General features: G+C 42.0%; 1 protein-coding gene across 2 annotated transcripts in view; it reads right to left on the reverse strand.

The window, feature by feature from the left end:
- The window catches only part of FARSB (phenylalanyl-tRNA synthetase subunit beta), a 110,319-nt gene that overhangs the window by 22,370 nt on the left and 65,964 nt on the right, over positions 1-21,985 (reverse strand). The window contains exon 17 of one of the 2 annotated variants that reach the window (XM_062192789.1): positions 2,796-6,456. The exons of the other annotated variant lie outside the window; for it this stretch is intronic. Coding sequence (XP_062048773.1) covers positions 6,305-6,456 — 152 coding nt within the window. The 3' untranslated portion in view covers positions 2,796-6,304. Of the gene's footprint in view, positions 1-2,795; positions 6,457-21,985 lie in introns of those variants that run through there. 2 annotated transcript variants of the gene reach the window in all.

Consider the following 21,985-nt stretch of genomic DNA (forward strand, 5'->3'; position numbering starts at 1 on the left):
TAGTCTAGTAAGCCACAGTGCCAGCCCCTTTTACTAAATGTGGAGATAAAGATCACTGTGTACTGAAAAATAAATGTTACAGACTTTGCTAGTTTAGGTAACAAGGGTAGTACAAGGTTTTCACAGATGAGTATACTCTGCTAAACCAAACCACTACTGTAATTGAGATCCACATCATTGCAACCATGTTCTCTGCCTTTAAGCACTCCAATTTGCTATTTGAAATGATCCAGGAAGTTGACACTATTAATTGCAAGGGCCAGTCTAAGAGTCTACTTGTATTTTGAGCAATATGTATTTATTAGACACTATGCAGGGCACCATGGGGATGTGAAACTCCAACGTGTCCTGTGGAGTTATCCCAGGAGAAAGACACAAGCTCTGAGAATTATAATTCAAGCTCCAAAGTGTTAAGGATGTAGAAAAAAAACCATGACAAGGGAATTGAGAGGAGGGGGAGAGTGAACCCAGCTTGAGGGCTATAGCAACTCAAGGCAGGCTTTGTGGAAGATGTATTGCATGAACCAGGCTTAAAGAACAGATGGAGTTTGCATGGGGAATGTGATGGGAAGGAGGTCTGAGATGATATTCCATGCTTAGTGAACAGCTGGTTGGAGGCACCTGCCCAAACCCCTCCAGCTATTACAAGGAAAAACCCAACCCAACCCACATTGCAGTTGGTGATTGTGGGTAAGAATAACAGTGTCAGCGATGGAATAAAGGATGACCAAGGGGCTTTGACATTGAGGAAAGGAAGGAAGTGGGAGAAGCCCTTTCTAGTGAGGTGGCAGCCAGAATTAAGTGAACAGCCTCCTTTGGTCATTCTTCATTCACCTCTTCTCCATCTCTGTCTCAGAACTGCTCATATACAACCTTATTCCCAATTCCTCTTGCTGTGCTTTCGGTGGAGACCAGAAGCAGCTGGGGGTCAGTTCATGCCCTTCATGCCCACTGCTTTCCTCATCCTTCCCTGAACCACTCCTGTGAAACTTCATTTGTGAAAATTAAAATACATGTTTATGTGAAAGGCAGAGACAGAGCTTTGATCCCACTTGGTCACAATGGCCGAGGCTGAGCCAGGCTGAAGCCAGGAACCTGAAATTCCATTGAGGTCTCCCATATGGGTGGCAAGGCAGTACTCACTTGCTTCCTCTCAGGATGCACATAAGAGGAAAATGAGAACCAGACACCCCAATACTGGACACAGGAGGCCCAAGTGGCTACTGAACCCCTGCGCCACATGCATGCCCCTATAAATTTTTCCACCGTGACCCAGGTTCTTTAGAGGGCCTCTAAATGGACTTCCCCCTTTTCGCTTTGATGATTATGAATGAAGCCCTCATTCTCTAATAAGAGGCTACAGAGCCAAATGGAATAGCTGTACACACATCTCTCACTTTAGAGAATTATTTCCTCAAAGCTGCTTGTGTTTTTTTAAACATAAATTGTGGGTCTGGCGCTGTGGCGAGGTGGGTGAAGCTGCCGCCTGCAGTGCCAGTATCCCATGTGGGCACCAGTTCAAGTTCTGGCTGCTCCTCTTCCAATCCAGCTCTCTGCTGTGGCCTGGGAAGACGGTGGAGGATGGCCCAAGTGCTTGGGCCCCTGCGCCTACATGGGGGACCCGGAGGACACTCCTGGCTCCTGACTTCGGATCGCCACAGCTCTAACTGTTGTGGCCAATTGGGGAGTGAACCAATGGATGGAAGACTTCTCTCTCTCTTTGCCTCTGCCTCTCTGTAACTTTCCCTTTCAAATAAAATAAATCTTTTTTTTTTTTAAAATAAGGCAACACATGTTATGTACAACTTTATGCCAATAAGTTTGACAAATTACATGAACAAATTCCTTAAAAGACACAAACTACTAAAGCTTATTCAATAGTCAGTGATATTAAAAATATAAATTAAAAAAAAACAATTGTAAGTGCCCTAAAAAATCATGTGATGATTCTTCATTTCTGTGAACATAAGGCTTTAATAAACGACTGTGGACACACCTCATATCCTTTGCTTTTGGGAGCACACCTGAAATACAGGCTTGCATATTTACATATTAAGAATGAGAGTTGAATGTGGGCCATGAATAAATGTTAAGTTCTGAAAACTGTAGCACATGAGACAAGGGAGCTATGTGAAGCCAAACATTCTTCTTCCTTTTCCACGCCTGTCTATATGGCATGCAAAAACAAACAAGAAAAGCAAGGATGTAGCTAGGAACTCTGGCTGTAACGTTTCTTTAGCACACACACTCAACACATCTGCTGGCCTTCTCCTTGCTAAGATATCAGGATGCCCTTGATCAGAGCACAAGCCAGACTCTCCTCTGCAGGTGTTCCAAGAATGCTATTGCCTCTTTAACACACCCAAAGCTGGCCTTGGATCATTGTGGGCAGCTTAGGGTGGCAACTGGGTGCTGTCTTAACACCTGTGCCTACCTGTATCCATCCATGAGCCTGCAAGGAGTGAGGCCTCCTTGGTTTCTAGTCTGCACTCGGTCACATGGGAACTAGACATATAGGGTGAAGGATGGGTAAATTATGCACATGCCCATGAAATAAACAACAGTTTAGCCATCTTAACTGGGCACTGACAAAAAGATGTTGAAGTATCTTACAAATCAAGAGAATTCCAGTATGCTCCAATATTCCGCAGTCCAGGGTCTGTGTGTGAAAGGTGTTGGGCATGGTGTTTCCCACTTGCCCCTGGCCTAAATGATCTCTCTTCCCCATAGTACAATTTGTTCCCAGGTGACTCTGTCTGGCTTATCTTGCTTCATCAGCCTTGACATCACTCCCAGTGCTCCTGATGTAAATGTTCTGCTCAAGACTCACAGGTAAGAAATCTAATTCATCCACCCCACCTCTGACTGGGTTGTTACCCTGTTTCTGTCCAGACAAAATGAGGATGTGTACAAGGGCCAGCATCTATCACAATTGGTTTCTTGTTGGTCCAAAACAGGTGCTTGTTTTTTGGAGGGGAGTATTTTCATTCCCTATATGAAAAAGTTGTGGTTTTTAGAGAGCAGAAAAATGTCTTTTCCTATCCCATTTGGTATCAAACAGGCACATCTTCTCATCTTCACTTTTCTGTCCTAAAGATCAGATTTACTTCATGTCTGACAAGTCCTCTAATTCCAATTCTGTGGCAGCTCTCTCAGATAGCCTTGTCAGGGCATCCTAAGATTGGTGGCACTTTCAAAATATTTGCTAATGGATAATTACGACATGTCTCTAGCCAAAATTAACAGATGAAGAATGAAGAACAATGCTGGCTCCCTACTTATATAATTTTTTAAATAACTATGATTCCTAATTTTTTTCAGTATTTTTTATTACAACAAAACAAAACTTGTAGGGGGTGGGAGTTGTGGCACAGTGGTTAAAACCACTGCTTGAAATCCTGCATCCCTTATTGGAGTGCCTGGTTCGAATCCCAGCTATTCCATTTCTGATCCAGCCTCCTGCTAATGCATCTGCTGGGAGGCAGCAGTTGATGGCTTGAATATGTGGGTCCTTGCCACACATGTGGAAAATCCGGATGGAATTCCTGGTTTCAGCCTGTCCTAGCACTGGCTGTTGTGAGCATCTGGGGAGTGAACCAGCAAACAGGAGATCCTTCTCTCTGCTTTTCAGATAAACATAAACATTAAAAAAAAAAACTTACAAGAAGGCTCAACATTTTGGATAAATAGGTAAATGATGCAAATCATCAAGTCAGCTGTGATCTCCAACCCCATTTATTGGTTATATAATTTCTAAGCAAGTCATTAATCACTCTGAAGTTCAACTGTTTTCCTTTCTATCTCCTACAATTGCTAAACCAAAAAAAAAAAAAAAATTAAAACTATGAAACAAGATCACATGGAAAATACTTTGAACAAAACAGCAAGGCAGGAATGCCAAACTCTAATAATAGAACTGACCTGTAAGCCAGAATAAAAATCAATGTAATTTTCCTTTTAATACTAAAGCTCTCAGTTTTTATTAAGCAGGTGTGTGTCTTATCCAGTAAAGGCTCTTGGCAGTATCCACAGGCTGCCCTGGCTAGAGTTCATTTGCTTCAGAGGGAACAAGTGTAAGATGATCTGGCTGTGGAGCCCCTGCGCCCATTAGCTGAAGGTTCACGCCCAGTACAGCCATTAACTTTTCCTTCCTGCAGTTTCCTGACTCAGACGGTAGGAACATCTCTATGATGCATGGACTTGACCTTCCCTCTTCCATGCTGGGATATACAATTAGCTACTGGTGAGTTTTTCATTACAAGTAATTTCTGACTATACAAAAAATATATATAAGTGGCTAGTTGTTAACAGAACAAATGGTTCCATTCACTTCATCAATGGCTGTCATACGATTCTTTATTTTTATTTTTTTTAAAGATGTATTTATTTACTTGAAAGTCAGAGTTACATAGAAAGAGAAGAAGCAGAGAGAGAGGTCTTCCATCCACTGGTTCACTCCCCAGTTGGCCGCAATGGCCGGAGCTGCACCGAGCCGAAGCCAGGAGCCAAGAGCTTATTCTGGGTCTCCTACACGGGTGCAGGGGCCCAAGGACTTGAGCCATCATCTACTGCTATCCCAGGCCATAGCAGAGAGCTGGATCAGAAATGGAGCAGCCAGGACTCGAACCGGCACCCATATGGGATGCTGGCACCACAGGTGGCAGCTTTACCCGCTACGCTATGCCAGCCCCTGTCATGATTCTTGAGTCATGATTTTAATCACTGACAACTTGACAGAACCAGTAAGCCATGTTGACCAGAAATCCCTATTCTAAAATACAAGCCATTTTACCTTATGTATACATTAGCTGTGTTGAGTGGTTAAAATTAAAATGCCACACTGCATTACATTTTTCCTCTCAGCTTCACTGAGGTATATAATGCATACCTAGCTATACCTACCCCCTGAATTAAGGTATAAAATATTTTTATCACCCCAAAATCTACTCTTAAAGACTTATTTATTTGAAAGGCAGTTACAGAGAAAAAGACAGATCTTCTATATGCTGCTTTACTCCCTAAAAGGCCACAATGCCTGGGGCTAGGGCTGGGAAAGGGCCAGGCCAAAGCCAAGAGCCAGGAGTTTCGTCCAGGCCTGCCACATCAGTGACAGGGTCCCAAAGATCTGGACCATGTGCCACAGCTTTCCCAGGCACATTAGCAGGTAGCTATATCTGAACTGGAGTTACTGGAACTCGAACTGGCACCCATATGGGATGCTGGCACTGCAGACAGTGGCTTTACCCACTGCGCCACAATGCCAGCCCTCATTCATTCTTAAATCCAGCTGTCTGTTATCGCCTGGGAAAGCAGTATTAGCTGGCTCAACTCCTTGGGCCCCTGCACTCATAAAGACCTGCAAGAAGCTCCTGGCCCCTCTGGCTTTGGATCAGAGCAGTTCCCTGTGGCCATCTGGGGAGTGAACCAGCAGATGGAAGACCTCTCTCTCTCTCTGCTTCTGCCTCTCTGTAACTCTGCCTTTCAAATAAGTAAATAAATCTTTAAAAAAATAAATGAAATAAAATTACTTCAAACTGTTAACTGCTAAACTATAAATGTTTTTTATTTGAAAGGCAGAGAGACATATAGACAGAGAGTTCCCATCTAGTGGTTCAGTTCATAAATGTCCTGGCCCTTTCCCACTGGGGCTGTACCAGGTTGAAGACAGAAACACAATCCAGGTCTCCAACGTGGGTGGCAGGGATACAAGTACTTAAGCCTCTCAGGGTGCACATTAGCAGGAAGCTGGAATTGGGAGTGGAGCTAGGACTCAAATCCAGGTACTCCAATATCAGATATGAGTGTCCAAAAGCATGCCTCCATAATTGATTCTTAAAGGTTTTATAAAAATACTATATTTTGGTTTCCCAAAAATGAATATATGTTGAATGTGGACAATGAAGCTAAAAATCTTAGTTACCTCAGACTCTTGTAATGTGTGCTCTAGTCATTATCTTGTTTCATAAATGAGGAAAAGAAGGGGACCCTGTTAAGCAGGAGGCATGGGCTACCATGTGAAGTTCTGAGCCAGGGGGCCTGATGACATGTGCTCTGTAGTGCATTCTTCCGGCTCTTCCCGGGACTTTGAAACAGCAACCCAGCTGTGCACAGTCAACACATTCGTAGGCTGCATTCGCTGACCTAATGCAGGGAAAGGGGATTTGCTCAGGGAGCCAGACAGCGCCTTTAGTTTATTAAACATTAAAGCACAAATGGATGTTCCCGGTGGAAAAGGGCTGAGGGACACCAGGGGAGGAGAAAGGGACACTTGAGGAGAGAGAGAATCACACAACAGAGACCATCTTCACAAAAAGGGCTCAATATTGATTTCCAGGGAGGAGCAGGGCATGGTCAGCTCAAATTTGGTGATAACATCAGGATGAAGGACCCCAAGCTTCCCGATGCTTTGACCCCTGGCAAAGATCTCAGCACATCGCCCAGGGAAGAAGGCGGAGCCTGAAAAACATAGTGAGAGAAAAATCAATGTTTCTTCTGGCAAAAAAAGGTCAATACACATTTAACACTAAAAGCCCACTAATCTACTTTAAAAAGAACCACTCCTCTTTAAACCACTGGCTATGAAAACAGTGCTCCCTCACACTTTCTAGTATTAGAACTATTTGTAATTGCACCAAGATGTTCTTATAAGAAAAAAATTAGGAGCAAATATGAAATTACAGTCCCTGCATTTTTTAATATTTATATTTATTTGAAAGGCAGAGAGAGAGGCAGAGTTATCTTCTATTCACTGGTTCATTTCCCAAATGGCTGCAATAGCCAGGGTTGGGCCAGGAAGGAATTAGGAGCCAGAAACTCCATCAGAGGTCTCCCAAGTGAGTGGCAGGGGCCCAAGCACTTGGGCCATCTTCCACTGTTTTCCCAGACACATTAGCAGAGAGCTGGATTGGAAGTGAAGCAGCGGGATTAGAACCAGTGATCACATAGGATGCTTTGTGTCACTGGCAGCGGCTTTAACTCGCGGCACCCTAACACGGGTCCCAAGCCCTTTATTTAAAAAAAAAATTAATTTATTTATTTGAAAGGTAGAGTGACAGAGAGAGGGAGAAAGAGAAAGAGAAATGGTGGGAGAGAAAGACAGAAAGAGAAAGATCTTTCATCTGCTGGTTCACTCCTGAAATGGCTGTACCACATAGGTCTGGGCTGGCTGAAGCCAGGAGCCAGGAACTCCATTCTGGTCTCCTACATGATGTCAAGGGCCCAAGTACCTGGGCCATCTTCTACTGCTTTCCCATGCACATTAGCAGGAAGCTATATCAGAAGCAGAACACCCAGGACTTGAACCAACACTCTGATATGGGAAGCTGGTGATGAAATCAGTGACCCTATTGGGCCACATCCCTGGCTCAAGAGCTCTAAACTCTTCATCACAGGGGCCCAAGTAGGGTGGATAAAATAAGGAGGCTAAAGGAACTCAGTCAGGAGATGTCTTAGGGGAACTGTGCCTGCACTTGGAACTGGTCCCAAGAAAGACAAAGGAAAAAAATGAAACGTAAAACTGATGAACTTACACAGGAGGAACCTGTTTGGAAACAGGTTTTTCCATAGTGATACTTGATGGTTAAGTTTATACTCAATTTATTCACTGCTCACATCACTTAGTTTCACATTAATAATGGAGAAACCCACGCGGAGTGTCTTAGGCTGACTATAGAGACCACATGTACAGGCCGGCCATGTACCAGAACATGACCCCACGTTCCTTTCTGTAAAGGACTTTGAAAGCCATTTGGGAGCATCCACTGTAAAACCACAGCAAAGGCCAGCCCCAAACAAGCCTGGATTGAACCCTGAGTTTACTTCAAGACAAGCAGAAAGTTCTCTCTGCATCTGGGTGCCAATGCACTGATCTGGGCTTACCAAACTACTAACAGTTCCTGAGGTTTAACTAAAACAAACATAGGCTCACCCCATATCTACCAAATTAACCAATGCCACAGAAGTTTATCAATGCTGTGTACTCTACTAAAGCTAAAAAAGGCGCTTACTCATTTCTCTCACCACCAACTTGAAAAGGGATCAGGCCCACAACTCCTGACTGATTCAACGAAAACATTTACTGGCATGCGCTCTGAATACCCAGTGGAGTTGGGCCACAGCCTCCAGCCTGCCACTTCAGAGAGTGCATCATTTACCCAAGAATGAACTGCTGAATCTCTGCAGTGGCTCCATGGTTGGCATAATTAAGGAATACAGAATCAAGCTGGAGAGGAGGGAACCTGCTGTTGTCCCACTAGCATCACAGGGACATAAAATTATACATATTTTGCAAACAGCACAGAGGCATTTGTTTATACTTCTGGATCAAGACCTAACATTTTTAATCATCATTCTTATATAATCCCAAAGCAACCTGGTTTAAATATAAGGTAACCTGTTTCACACATTCCTGCAGACTAAACAATTCTCCTTCACTATCTATTAAAGGAAGAATCTCAATGAACTGCATTGAAGCATTATGAAGTCTGGTTCTATGACCTAACTCACATCTGGGGAGAAATGTAGAGAAGGGAATCAAACAAAATGATGCAAAAACCAAACTGGAATGATAGTGTACAGCCTTAGAGAGATATGAATATTGGCAAATCTGATAAAGATGATAAAAAAAAAAAAAAAAAACACTAAACCTTACTTTAAAAACAAACCTAGGGGGGCTGGTGCTGTGGCGTAGCGGGTAAAGCTGCCGCCTGCAGTGCCGGCATCCCATATGGGCACCAATTCAAGTTCTGGCTGCTCCACTTCCCATTCAGCTCTCTGCTATGGCCTGGGAAAGCAGTGGAAGATGGCCCAAGTCCTTGGGCCTTGTAGCCATGTGGGAGGCCTGGAAGAAGCTCCTGGCTCCTGGCTTCAGACCGGCCCAGTTCCTTCTGTTGCAGCCATCTGGGGAGTGAACCAGTGGATGGAAGACTTTCTCTCTTTCTCTTTCTCTCTCTCTCTCTCCTCTAACTGACTTTCAAGAAAAATAAATTAATTTTTTAAAAAAAACCTATGCCCCCTCCAAGGAAAAGAAATATTCAGATGTCCAATCAATGAAGTATGTATAAAGTGTTGAAGATGAGCAGTATAATCAAGAAAAAGAGAACTCTGGAGGTGGGGGTGTTTGGCATGACAGTTAAGATACTGCCTGAGACACCTGCATTTGATAATGGAATCTTCTGTGTTTGAATCTCAATTCTACTCCCAATTGCAGCTTCCTACTAATTCATACCCTGGGAGGCAGCAGATGATGGCTCCAGTACTTGGGTCTCTGTCACACCATGTGGGAGATTACATTAAGTTCTAGAATCCTTGTTTTGGACTATCCCAGCCCTAGTTGTCACGGCATTTGGGATGTGAACCAGTAGATGGAAGATCTCTGTCTCTATGTCTCTCTGCTTTGCAAGGAAAAAAAAAAAAAAAGGAATCACAAGGTCTGCTGAGACTCATTTATTCCATTTCCATCACCATGGCACCCATTTACACAGATCTGTATCTGAATATGCCTACACTATCTGAAAAAGCACACTAGCCTGGGCTGGGCCAGTTTGAATCCAAGAGACTGGAACTCAATACTGGTGTCTTCCAAGTGGGCAGCAAGGACCTACGTATGGAGCCATCATCTGCTGTTGGCAGCGGAACTGGAACTGGAAGTAGACTAGGACTTGAACCCAGGCACTCCAATATGAGATGCAAACATCCCAAACTATGTGTTAACTGCTGTGCCAATGCCCACCCTGATGGCAGCCTATTTTTAAAGGCCACTTAGAAAGGAAACACTCAAGACCTTCCCTGATAACCTTGCTATGCTTAGGAACACTTCCTTTTATCTATCTTCAATTCCAATTTGATTGAATTCATTTTTACTGAAGCATAAAACCAAACTATTTTAGAATCTAAAACAGATGTGCTAGTTCTGACAATGTTAGCAAAATAAAGCCTAACAGATAAGAACTTAGAATTTTTACTTCATAAAACAAGTTTTTGAATCAGCACTTTTTAGTAAATTCATGCATACGCAGGGTCTTCAAAAAGTTCACGGAAAATGCACTCTGAAAAAACTATACATGTATTTCAAATTTTTTGCACCAAAATAAACTTATCTTTTAATTCCACTTTTCCACAAAATCTCTGAAACTTCCTGTATTCTTCAGTGCCAATTCTATTTCTCTAGACATTTGGAGCAAACTTAACTGTTTTATGTCAGTAGCCAACTAGGTTCTTGGTCAAACAAAAATACACCACAACTTTCTCTCTTTTCAAAAAAGGCAAAGAGAATGCAAATTCATATTATGTACTGTTAAAACATACCCAAGTATAAGAGCAGTATAAATAAGAAAAATATCAAAGGCTTACCTAGCACATGGACCTGCCTGAGTTACTACATATACTGCACCTGGATTAGAAGCCGTAACTGCATCCCAGTGGAACAGGCACCAAAGTGCCTGCTGCCCTGAGCCAATACTCATCTATCCCTCCCTATATAAATATTAAGTTCAGTCTCTTCATGAGTTTTCTGTATAAACTCAACTTTGCTGAAAACTGTGCATTTTAACATTTAAAACTGTGTTAACCACTTAACTTGGCTTGCCATTTCTCATCTTTTCATTTCCATCAAGGTCATATCATGATATAAACACATCTAATCATTTTCTTATTTGAATCTTCTGTTCAATCAGAGCAAGGAGGAAGCTCTGTCCTCTACATACACAAACTGAGACGAGTGCAAAAGGGTCTGCAAGTAATTACAGGTGACCAAAAGAACCTAGAAAATGTGCCTCTTGAACCAATGTCGCATGTGAACTAAAATACCAAGAGAGGCTACCTTTGTGGTGCAGAGGGTGAAGCCAATACTTGTGATACTGGCATCACATATTGCAATGCCGGTTTGAGTTCTGCTTGTTCCGCTTCTGATTCAGCTACCTGCTAATGCATCTGGGAAGGCAGTAGATAATGGCCTAATTACCCGGGTCCTTGCCACCCACACTGGAGATATAGATGGAGTTCTTGGCTCCTGACTTTTGCTTGGCCCAGCCTTAACCCACTGTGGCCATCTGGGTGCTGAACCAGTGAATGGAAAATAACTCTCTCGCTCTCTTGCTCTTGCTCTCTGCCTTTCAAATAAATATATCTTTAAAAAAAAAAAAAGACACACAAAAAATTTTGATGTTAATAATATACAGCAGTTCCTAGTACTTAAAAAAAAAAACTTTTCTTAACCTATTTGAAACACAGAGTTACAGAGAGAGAGGGGGAGTGAGGGAAGGAGAGAGAGGGAGGTCTTCCATCTGCTGGTTCACTCCTCAAGTGGCTGCAATGGCTGGGACTGAGCCAAGAGCAATGAGCTGCTTCCAGGTTTCCCAGCTGGGTACAAGGCTCAAGCACTTGGCCATCTTCCACTGTTTTTCCAGGAGCATTAGCAGAAAGCTGGTTCAGAAGTCGAACAGCTGGGACTCAAATAGGCACCCATGTAGGATGCTTGTGTTGCAGGTGGTGGCTTAACCTGCTACACCACAATGTGGGGCCCCCTAGTACTTTTTAAAACCTTCATAGTTCAAACCAAACTTTGCAGGCACTTGCTTCACTAACCAAAGAGGATGCACCCATAAATAAAAGAAGTGATATATTAACTGAGCTAAATGGGGTCTAGGTTTGTGAAAACCAGACCCTGGATGGCAGCCAAAGCCTGCTTTTTCCCGTAAACAAACAATAACATACTTTTGGAGAAAGAACAGCATACTATTTCTAGAGATATAAAGTTGCCAATTCAAGGAAAACCATATTGCCTCATGAATGAGAATTCCAAAATTCAAATTCTACCAAGTATATTAGCATTCTTTCATCCATCTATTTAAGTCCAAAGTTCTTGGTTTATGAGTATAACAAGTGGAAATAATTTGTGTATAAAAACTCCAAATTCCAACCTAAGCCCCAAATGCTGCCCCACAAAAAGCCTCTCAGCCCACTTTCCCTTCTCATTCCTTGCTCTGATTGCTCTCAACTTCACTGATATCCATCACAGTAAAATGGCTTCCAACATAAAACAGATTTGGGGAAAATAGTGTTCTCTGTTGAAATACACATGGAAACCCAGACAAAAGAAACACTAGTTAAGCACAAATAAGAATTTAATTTCCAAAACCTAGTGGGGTGTAAGTAAGTCCCTTAATTAAAGCCTTTGTAGCATCTCCTTGAGGTCTATAATTGTGTCTGTGCTCAAAGGGTAGGACCACTCTGAGGACCTTGGGGGTAATTCCTGGGCCCATAATCCAGCAGAGCACCCAGTCGTTAGCACATTTTCTGGCTAATTGACCATCAAAGAGTTTGTGAGCTCCCTTTCTTGCTCATTGCCAAACACCTTTCACAGTTTCTTTTTTTAGAGTAATATTATAGGCCCAAAGTTTGGATAAGCAATGCACACAGAATCATCCCTGTAATTTTATGAAGCATCGGAAGTAGGAGCTTACGATGGTAACTGAGCAGACCACTAATCTGAAAGCATTGGGCAATGTCATCCTGCATGAAACTCTCAATTCCTTATCTCAACACCCTGCCACTGGCTATAGTCAACTTATTCATTTGCTACTTTATTTGGCCCATTTCTGAAGCAGTCATCTATTTATACAATTTTACATTTCCTTTCTTCACATTACGAATACATATTAATAGCTTAACACATTACCACTTTAATTTTCTGCAATAAAAAAGTAAGCACAAAATAAAAAGGAGACAGAGAACATTGGAAAAGGAATACCTACTCATATGTCACAGTAATTAAAAGAAATTATCACTTATTTAAGCCCCCAAATTCAGAAAAAAAGACACAAAATGTAGACCTATAAAGATACTGAAAGCCACTGGGCTGAATGAATATATTTCCAATCTGTTCTAAATTACTGATTATGTCATATGGGGTGAAGGGAGGAATAATCATTTAATAGGCTTATTCTAGGGTTGGTTCTTGCCCAAAGCATTGCCCTCCCTACTAAGGACACACAGAAGAAAATCCTCAGTGTTCCATTCTGGAGTGAAATTGACAGTGTGGGTAATAGGGTAAGGAGTGGAGTAGGGCTGAGACCATTTGTCCTATGTAAGACTTTCTCCTGATTTCCTACATGTTTTCTGAGAATGCACTGATAGTAATAGTCTAACTTGAATGCCAGCTCACCAACATCACATTCCTTCTCTAAACAATGCTGATTTAAAAGGAAGAGACAAGGGAGAATACAGGGCTAATGAAACTGAGCACAAACATACCAAACAAGTGAGCATGCTGTCATTCTTAAAGATAGTTCCTCTGAAACTTTCAGAATAAGCAGTTTTTTGAGAGCACCAACGGAATTACATAAATTCCCAAATAGGAAAAGTGTGCAATGCAGGTAAGATATTAACTTATAAAAAGATACTAAAAGGCTTAGGAATACAGGAGGAAAAATACCACTACCAAAATACAAACAAAAAAAAAACTTTTTTTTTTTTTTTTTTTCAGATACTAAGCTGAGAGAAACCACTTCTGCAAAATCATTTAATTTGTAAGTGGAGGGTGAATAATTTCCAACTGGTAATATAAAACACCCATTTTCCCCCAGATGTATAGAATTCTTTACCTTGCATTTGAAGTGAAATATTTATGGTACCTAAAGTCTGTAAAGAGAGGGGACCTAATCCCTTAAGTTTAATGGCCATCTTTCATCCCCTTCTAAAGATCAAAAGAAAGAAACTCCCTTATACAACTTTACAGTGCTAATCCCAACACACCTGCAGACATCATTAACTCTCAGAGTGAAGGCCACTAGTGGTGAGAGAACAAGTACCTACTTAACCCCACAGCACGGGACTTGGAGAGGGAGCCTGTGTTATAGCAACACTCCATCCAGGCAGGGCGTGGCAAACTACTGCAAATGAGGAGAGGATCTGTGGGACCTTATTCTTTAAAAGAAATCAACAAAGCCTGGAACAACCTAATCTTCTAACTCCTGGAGAAATATCTTTATAAAAATCACCACAATCTTGTCATGCCTAAATATTCACATATGACTCCAAAAATTCCAAGTCTTAATTTGTGTGGAGGAATGTATGATTTATTTTAATGGCTGTCACTTTTTAACTTTTCTTATGAAAAATTTAGTGACTAGCAGAGCAAATACTAAATAACTAAATAGAAAATGCTAGGGAAATGTAAAATCCATTTTGGAGTCTAATCTTAAAATCTTTTAATGTTGGCCGGCGCCGCGGCTCAATAGGCTAACTTCCGCCTGCGGCGCTGGCACACCTGGTTCTAGTCCCGGTTGGGACGCCGGATTCTGTCCTGGTTGCTCCTCTTCCAGTCCAGCTCTCTGCTGTGGCCCAGGATGGCAGTGGAGGATGGCCCAAGTCCTTGGACCCTGCGCCCACATGGGAGACCAGGAGAAGCACCTGACTCCTGGCTTCGGATCAGCGTGGTGCACCGGCCGCAGCACACTGGCCGCAGTGGCCATTGAGGGGTGAACCAAAGGAAAAGGAAGACTTTTCTCTCTCTCACTGTCCACTCTGCCTATCCAAAAAAAAAAAAAAAATCTTTTAATGCCTCCCTTGTACATACAAAGACACTAATGTTTCAAAATCTGAAGGAAATTAGGAATGGTGGTGGAGCTTATGGGTTACCTATCTAACTGCAATTTTAAATCAGTCTCAAATTTACTCGGTGTGTCAGTCAGTTTTGAAAATTCCTATTCCTTAATATTGTTATCATCCTGACACTCAAATAATCCCCCCCCCCAATTTTTGCATTTCTTAGCTACATGTCAGGAAATATTTAGAATAACAACTCTAAAAATGAAAGGAATGGTCACCCTGTCTTACTGGACCAACAAATGGCTCTTTTTCTGTATAGTCCCTCACCTGACAAAAGTCTTAAAGGAAACTACTGCTCAAGCCAAATATGGATAAAATTGCTTACTACACAATCATAGCAAAATGATGATGATGATGACGATGATGAACACAGTACAACAGTGCTAGCTATGTAAAGAATGAAAATGTTGACCATATCAGGCTGTATCCAGAACTTCACAATAAACTTTACCTTATTCAATTAAAACCTTTGGCTAACTTGAAGTAAACATAAATTCAAACCTATAATTACAACAGATGTGTTTTAGTTTCAGAATTCAATTTCAGGTGGCAAGGAGGGGGTGAAAGAAGAGAATAAAGAAACTGTAACTACATAGTACCCTGCTTTCTACTCTTCTCCTCCCACCTGTGATGAATGCAGAGCGCTAGTCTCAGTGAAGCCCTGACCAAGCCCTCTGTGCGATAGCTAAGTTGCAGATGGGAAAAAGCAAAACACAAGGAGATTAGGAGGCTTGCCGCGGGCAAGCAATAGTATAAGCTAGAGAGCAAGCTGGAGGGGAACAGGGACCACTGAAAAACCCCTCCCTGTGTGTGGCCCATAGGCACTCAAGGCTTATTGCAAATGCTTTTAAGCTTTCAGTCAAGCTGTCAATTTCATATTTGCAAACTTATGGTTTAAAAATTAAATAAAGAAAACCTAACAAGGAAAAAAAAAAAAAAACACTGACAATTCATGATCCCTAACATTAGGACACACCTAGGTATGTTCTGCAATATTACCACCACCTAATAGTGACAAAACCAAGGGCCTTCCAGGGAACACAGAACTATGGACTTTTTACAATCTCAAATAGCATAGGTATCCTTAAAGAATAAATTACAAATTCCTGAAAGAATTATTTGGCAGATAAATGAGTACCATAATGACACCATCTAAAAAGGCAGAAAAAAAGAGCTGGTTTGTTAGTACCAATAGCAGGCACAGCTTCTAAATTTAAACTCATGCAGAAATTTGAAAGTGTAAATGACCTTGGAGGCAATCCTGTCCATTCTCTATTTCATATATGAGAAAATGAATACCAAACAGGCTAAGAAAACCATAAGGGGCCGGTGCTGTGGCACAGCAGGTAAAGCCACCAGCTGTAGTGCTGGTATCCCATATGGGCACCAATTCAAGTCCCGGCTGCTCCACTTCCAAAACAGCTCTCTGCTATGGCCTGGGAGAGCAGTAAAAGATAGCACAAGTCCTTGGACCCCTGCACCCACGTGGGAGACCTGGAGGAAGCTCCTGGCTCCTGGCTTCAGACCAGCCCAGCTCCGGCCACTGCAGCCAACTAGGGAGTGAACCAGCAGATAGAAGACCTCTCTTTCTTTCTCTCTGTCTCTCTTTATTTGAAAGAATTATACAGAGAGAGAAAGAAATAATCTGCAACTCTTTTGTCCAATGCCACTTTTTGGAGGGCCAACTTAATACCTATCCCCAGGCTACTCAGAAGAGTGATTTACCCATCCCAAAATCCTTTTTGAAAATTCTTGCCTCTGCAAACAAACCTATGGTGCACACAGAATAGATACTATCATTTTCATTCTACAGTGGAAGAAACAGGCACAGAGACTAAGTTGTTAATCACATGGGTTAAAATGACAGTCGGACCTGCAGCAACATTCAGTGTTGCTTACTAAGCCACAGTTGACTATCATGTATCCTCGGGTTTAATAAACAATGCATTCTTTCCTATAATTATAATTAGTGTCTATACCATCTTAGGATCTGCTTTTTAAATTTATTTATATTCACATGTCTAAAGATATTTTTATAATATACCATTATATTTATACATTATAGTTGGCAAAATTATTCCTTAAGCATTTCATTTTAGAGTTGTTTCCAATTATTCACTATTATAAATAGGGCTTCTATAAACATATCCATTGCATATATAAATTTTTGCTCTTTTTTGGATTATTTCCCTTTTCCAAAGTACAACTATACAAATAAAAAGAAGATCATTGCATAGTTCATCACATATAAACACTTTAAACAAGGGACTGGAGCCAGCACTGTGACATAGCATGTTAATTTGCCACCTGCAGCACCAGCAACCCATATGGGCGCCAGTTCGAGTCCCGGCTGCTCCACTTCCAATCCAGCCCTCTGCTATGGCCTGGGAAAGCAGAAGAAGATAGCCCAAGGCCTTGAGCCCCTGCACCCACATAGGAGACCCAGAAGAAGCTCCTGGCTCCTAGCTTCAGACTGGCTCAGCTCTGACCATTGCAGCCATTTGGGGACTGAACCAGCAGATGAAGAATTCTCTCTCTGCCTCTACCTCTCTATAATTCTTTCAAATAAATAAATAATTTTTTTTTAAATGGACTACCTACAGTACTTTTTAAAAAAGATTTATTTATTTACTTGAGAGGTAGAGTTACAGGAGAGGGAAAAGACAGAAAGAGAGGTCTTCCAACTGCTGGTTCACTCCCCTAATAGCCACAATGGCCGGAGTTGAGCAGATCTGAAGCCAGGAGCTTCTTCCGGTTCTCCCGCATGAATGCAGGGGCCCAAATACTTAGGCCATCTCCCACTATTTTCACAGGCCACAAGCAGAGAGCTGGATCAGAAGAGGAGAGCTGCAGAATCAGCCCTTAAGGCATTCGGATCTGACTGAAGAGCCCATGAGAGTATTTTAGGCATTGAAAGCCAAGACACTCTGGCAAAAAAAAAAAAAGACTTAAACGAAAGATCTCTGCGAGTGAGATCCCAGTAGAAAGAACAGGCCATCAAAGAAGGAGATGCCTTTCTCTGAAAGGAGGAGTGAACTTCCACTTTGACTATGACCTTGTCTAAATAAGATCAATGTCTGCGAACTCAAAAGGCTTCCATAGCCTTGGTAACTCATGACAAGAGCCTAGGGAGATTACTGACGCCATAAACAAGAGTGTCAATTTGTTAAGTCAACAACAGGAGTCACTGTGCACTTACTCCCCATGTAGGATCTCTGTCCTTAATGTGTTGTTCAATGTGAATTAATGCTATAACTAGTACTCAAACAGTATTTTACACTTTATGTTCTGTGTGGGTGCAAACTGTTGAAATCTTTACTTAAAATATACTAAATTGATCTTCAGTATATAAAGAGAATTGAAAATGAATCCTGATGTGAATGGAAGGGGAGAGGGAGCGGGAGAGGGAAGGGTCGCGGAGGGGAGGGAAGTTATGGGGGGGAAAAGCCATTGTAATCCATAAACTGTACTTTGGAAATTTATATTTACTAAATAAAAGTTTAAAAAAAAAAAGAAGAGGAGAGCTGGACACAAACTGACACCCAGATGGGATGCCAGTGCCTCAGGCAAAGGCTTAACCTACTACACCACAGCCAGGGCCCCTACCTACAGTATTAAGGGCAATCAACCACAAACTTCATATAAGAGTGTCCTGATCTCATCCTGTACAACACAGTTAAACAAATTTTAACCCACACAATACCAACTACTACCTCTTTAAAAATTCTATTGGTAGGAAAGAAATTCCTCAAAGCAGATAGGGAAAATAACTCCAAGAATAAACCCTTATTCAAAAAATGCAATTCACAAGCAAAGTAGTAGCCTTTAGGGATTAAGAGAGTGACTATAACTTAACCTTCTGGAAGGTCAGTGCCAAAGGAAAGTGACTCAGCAGGAGAAAAGGAGAATGAGGAGAACAACAACTGGGACCAGCGTTGTGATGTAGCAAGTAAAGCTAGTGCCTGCGATGCCAGCATCCCATATGGGAGCCAGTTCTAGTCCCAGCTGTTCCACTTCCAATCCAGCTCTGCTATTGTGTCTGGGAAAGCAGCAGAAGATGACTCAAGTGATTGGGCCCCTGCCACTCATGTGGAAGACCCAGAACAGTTCTAGGCTCCTGACTTCAGCCTGGTCCAGCCCTGGCTGTTATGGTCATTTGGGGAGTGAACCAGCAGATGGAAGTCCCCTCCCATCCTCCCTCCCTCTCTCTCTTTTCCCTCTCTCTGTAACTCTGCTTTTCAAATAAATAAATGAATCTTTTTAAAAAAGAAGAAAGAACTACTAAGACACAAAAAAGTTACCAGACAGGGAGAATCAGGGGATCTGAAGACAAGCTGCCAGCCTCATACTTGGCCTAGAATACTCTTAGGAGGAAGATCATGTTCCTATCCACAGTGCACATGGGCCAGCAGGTGATCAGAAATATTTCCAGGAGGGATCACAGGTTGCCCAAGTCAGCCGAAAGAATGACAGCATTCACTTCTCAAACAGGTCAGGGTTAGGCCACAGCTATTCAGTACCAGCATAAGCAAAATAACTCCTCAAAATCAAAAACACCACAGCCAGGATCTCGATAGAGTTAATAACCCTCCTATCACTTATATAAAAGTAGTCTTGGGAATACTTACATAAACATCAGCCTGTTGGGTTCCTGCAATTATGTATTAATACATAGAAAAGTGTTTAAGCTAAAAAGCCGGAAGGAATTTTTTCCAGACAAAGCACACATTACGGGGCAGGAGAAGAAATGTGTTCTCAGAGGAATGAAACTCTGGAGAAGACAGATTAGCTAACAGAGGGTTGATTAAGTCTCTGCATCCTCACCACTCTGAAAGTTCTCAGTATAATATGCATTTCTGATTTTTAAACAAAGCAGATTATGTGTTAGTATAACATGGCAACTTATTTTTTTAATTTATTTACTTAATTTAATTTGAAAGGCAGATTGACAGAGAGAGAGAGAGATGGAGAGAGATCTATCTGCTGGTTCACTCCCCAAATGGCCACAAAGGCCAGGACTACACCAGGCCAAAGCCAGGAGCCCAGAGCTCTTCCAGGTATCCCACATGGATGCAGCGGCTCAAGCACTTGAGGCATGCTCTGCTGCCTTCCCGGGTGCATTAGCAGGGAGCTGGATCAGAAGTAGAGCAGCCAGGTCTCAAACCAGTGCCTATATGGTATGCCGGCATCACAGGTGGCAGCTTAACCTGCTACACCACAACACTGGTCCCAGTATAACATTTTAAAAATCACTGCAAGTATTAAAGTTATTAAGGGTTTCTAGAATCTTCCTTATTAAAAAAAATTGGGAAAATATTTGTTTAAAAGTTATTTTTAACAACCTTCTAATTTCCTACCTAAACTAAAATGGATGATAAACTATTAGCTTCTGAGAAATCTAAGATACTAAACCAAACTGCATCTTTGATTCAATCAAGCCAGAGGAGAACAAAACAGACTGTGAGAGCAGTGGTAAGATGACTTCATTACTCTCAGGGAATAAATAATAGAAGCAAAATTAGAAGAAGAAGAAAAAAGGCACCACCAAATACAATTAACTCCCAACAAAGCCTCTGAATGATAGCTGGTTGTTAAGTGCAAAATGCTCTGAAAGAGGATGGCCCAAGTCCTTGGGCCCCTGTACCCACGTGGGAGACCTGGAAGAAGCTCCTGGCTCCTGGCTTCAGATTGGCTCAGCTCCAGCTGTTGCAGCCATTCGGGGAATGAACCAGCAGATGGAAGACCTGTCTATCTGTCTCTACTTCTCTACATAACTCTTTCAAAAAATAAAAATAAATCTTTAAAAAAAATGCTCTGAAAAGATGATGGATGCCAACATCTATTCCAGGTCCAAAGTAAATCAGATCATAAGAAGCATGCAGAATCCTCCTTGAAATTATTACCCAACATAATTAATAGAGTACCATTTATTGGTATTTTATGACTCAGTAGTTACAGCATAAATATTTCTTTCCAGAATCTCTAAATCTTATATACTATATATGTTTGCTTACTTAACTCTGAAAACCACAGACTAAGTACTTACTTTTTAAAATGAAGGCCTCACCTCAAGTTCTAATTATCTTACTTCAATTACAGATACACTTACTTTCCTGTTGGGTAGAAGAACTGGTAGCTCTGCACTGAGGAAAACTATTAGGCTAACTCTGATGTATACTTGCAAGTTCCGTGAACTATTTCTCAAGCAAAAAGCTGAATAATGGAGGCTTTCTATTCTTAAGAAAAGGAGTCTGTAGCAAGTTGTATCTCTATCATTCTATGGATCTGTGAACTTCGTTCTGATGTAAACCAGTTTTTTATTTCAATTTTCAGTGGGCTTCAAATACACCCATATTTCCTCCTAGCCCAGTTTATTTGGCTGAAGAAAGGCTTTTAAGTCATTTAATATTTTAAAAATATCAGAAATCATACAATTTTAGATCTCCTCTATTCCTTCATTCCAAAAAGCATTAACCATAAAAGAACATGAATTTAGAAGTTAAATAGTACCATTTGAAAAAATGTCACAGCAATAACTAGAAAACAATGTGTATCAAAAAAAATCTACAAAGGACATAGGAAAGATAATTGGATCTATTCTTCATAATAGACTCAGGACATTGACAAACAGGTAAGAGATTTAAATGTAAAAGGGGGGTGGAGGAGAGAACGTAGTAGCGTAATGGGTAAAGCCGCCTGCAACACCGGCATCCCATATGGGAACCAGGTCATATCCTGGCTGTGCCACTTCCAATCCAGCTCCCTGCTAATGACCTGAGAAAGGCAGCAGAAGATGGCCCAACTCCCTGGGCCCGTGCCACCCATGTGGGAGACCGGGAAGCTGCTCCTGGCTCCTGGCTTTGGCCTGACCCAGTGCTTACTGTTGAAGCCGTCTGAGGAATGAACCAGGAGACAGAAGATCTTTCTCTCTCACTCTCTGTAGCTCTTATTTTTCAAAATAAATAGATGAATCTGTGTTTTTTTTTTTTTTTTTTTTTGGACAGGCAGAGTGGACAGTGAGAGAGAGAGACAGAGAGAAAGGTCTTCCTTTTTGCTGTTGGTTCACCCTCCAATGGCCGTCGCGGTTGGCGTGCTGCAGCCGGCGCACCGCGCTGATCCGATGGCAGGAGCCAGGTGCTTCTCCTGGTCTCCCATGCGGGTGCAGGGCCCAAGCACTTGGGCCATCCTCCACTGCACTCCCTGGCCACAACAGAGAGCTGGCCTGGAAGGGGGACAATCGGGACAGAATCCGGCGCCCCGACCGGGACTAGAACCCGATGTGCCGGCGCTGCAAGGCGGAGGATTAGCCTAGTGAGCCGCGGCGCCGGCTATAGATGAATCTTTTAAAAAAATGTAAAAAAAGAGGAAACTCTTGAGC

This window comes from Lepus europaeus, chromosome 1 (assembly GCF_033115175.1).
Source record: "Lepus europaeus isolate LE1 chromosome 1, mLepTim1.pri, whole genome shotgun sequence".
Taxonomy (NCBI): Eukaryota; Metazoa; Chordata; class Mammalia; order Lagomorpha; family Leporidae; genus Lepus; species Lepus europaeus.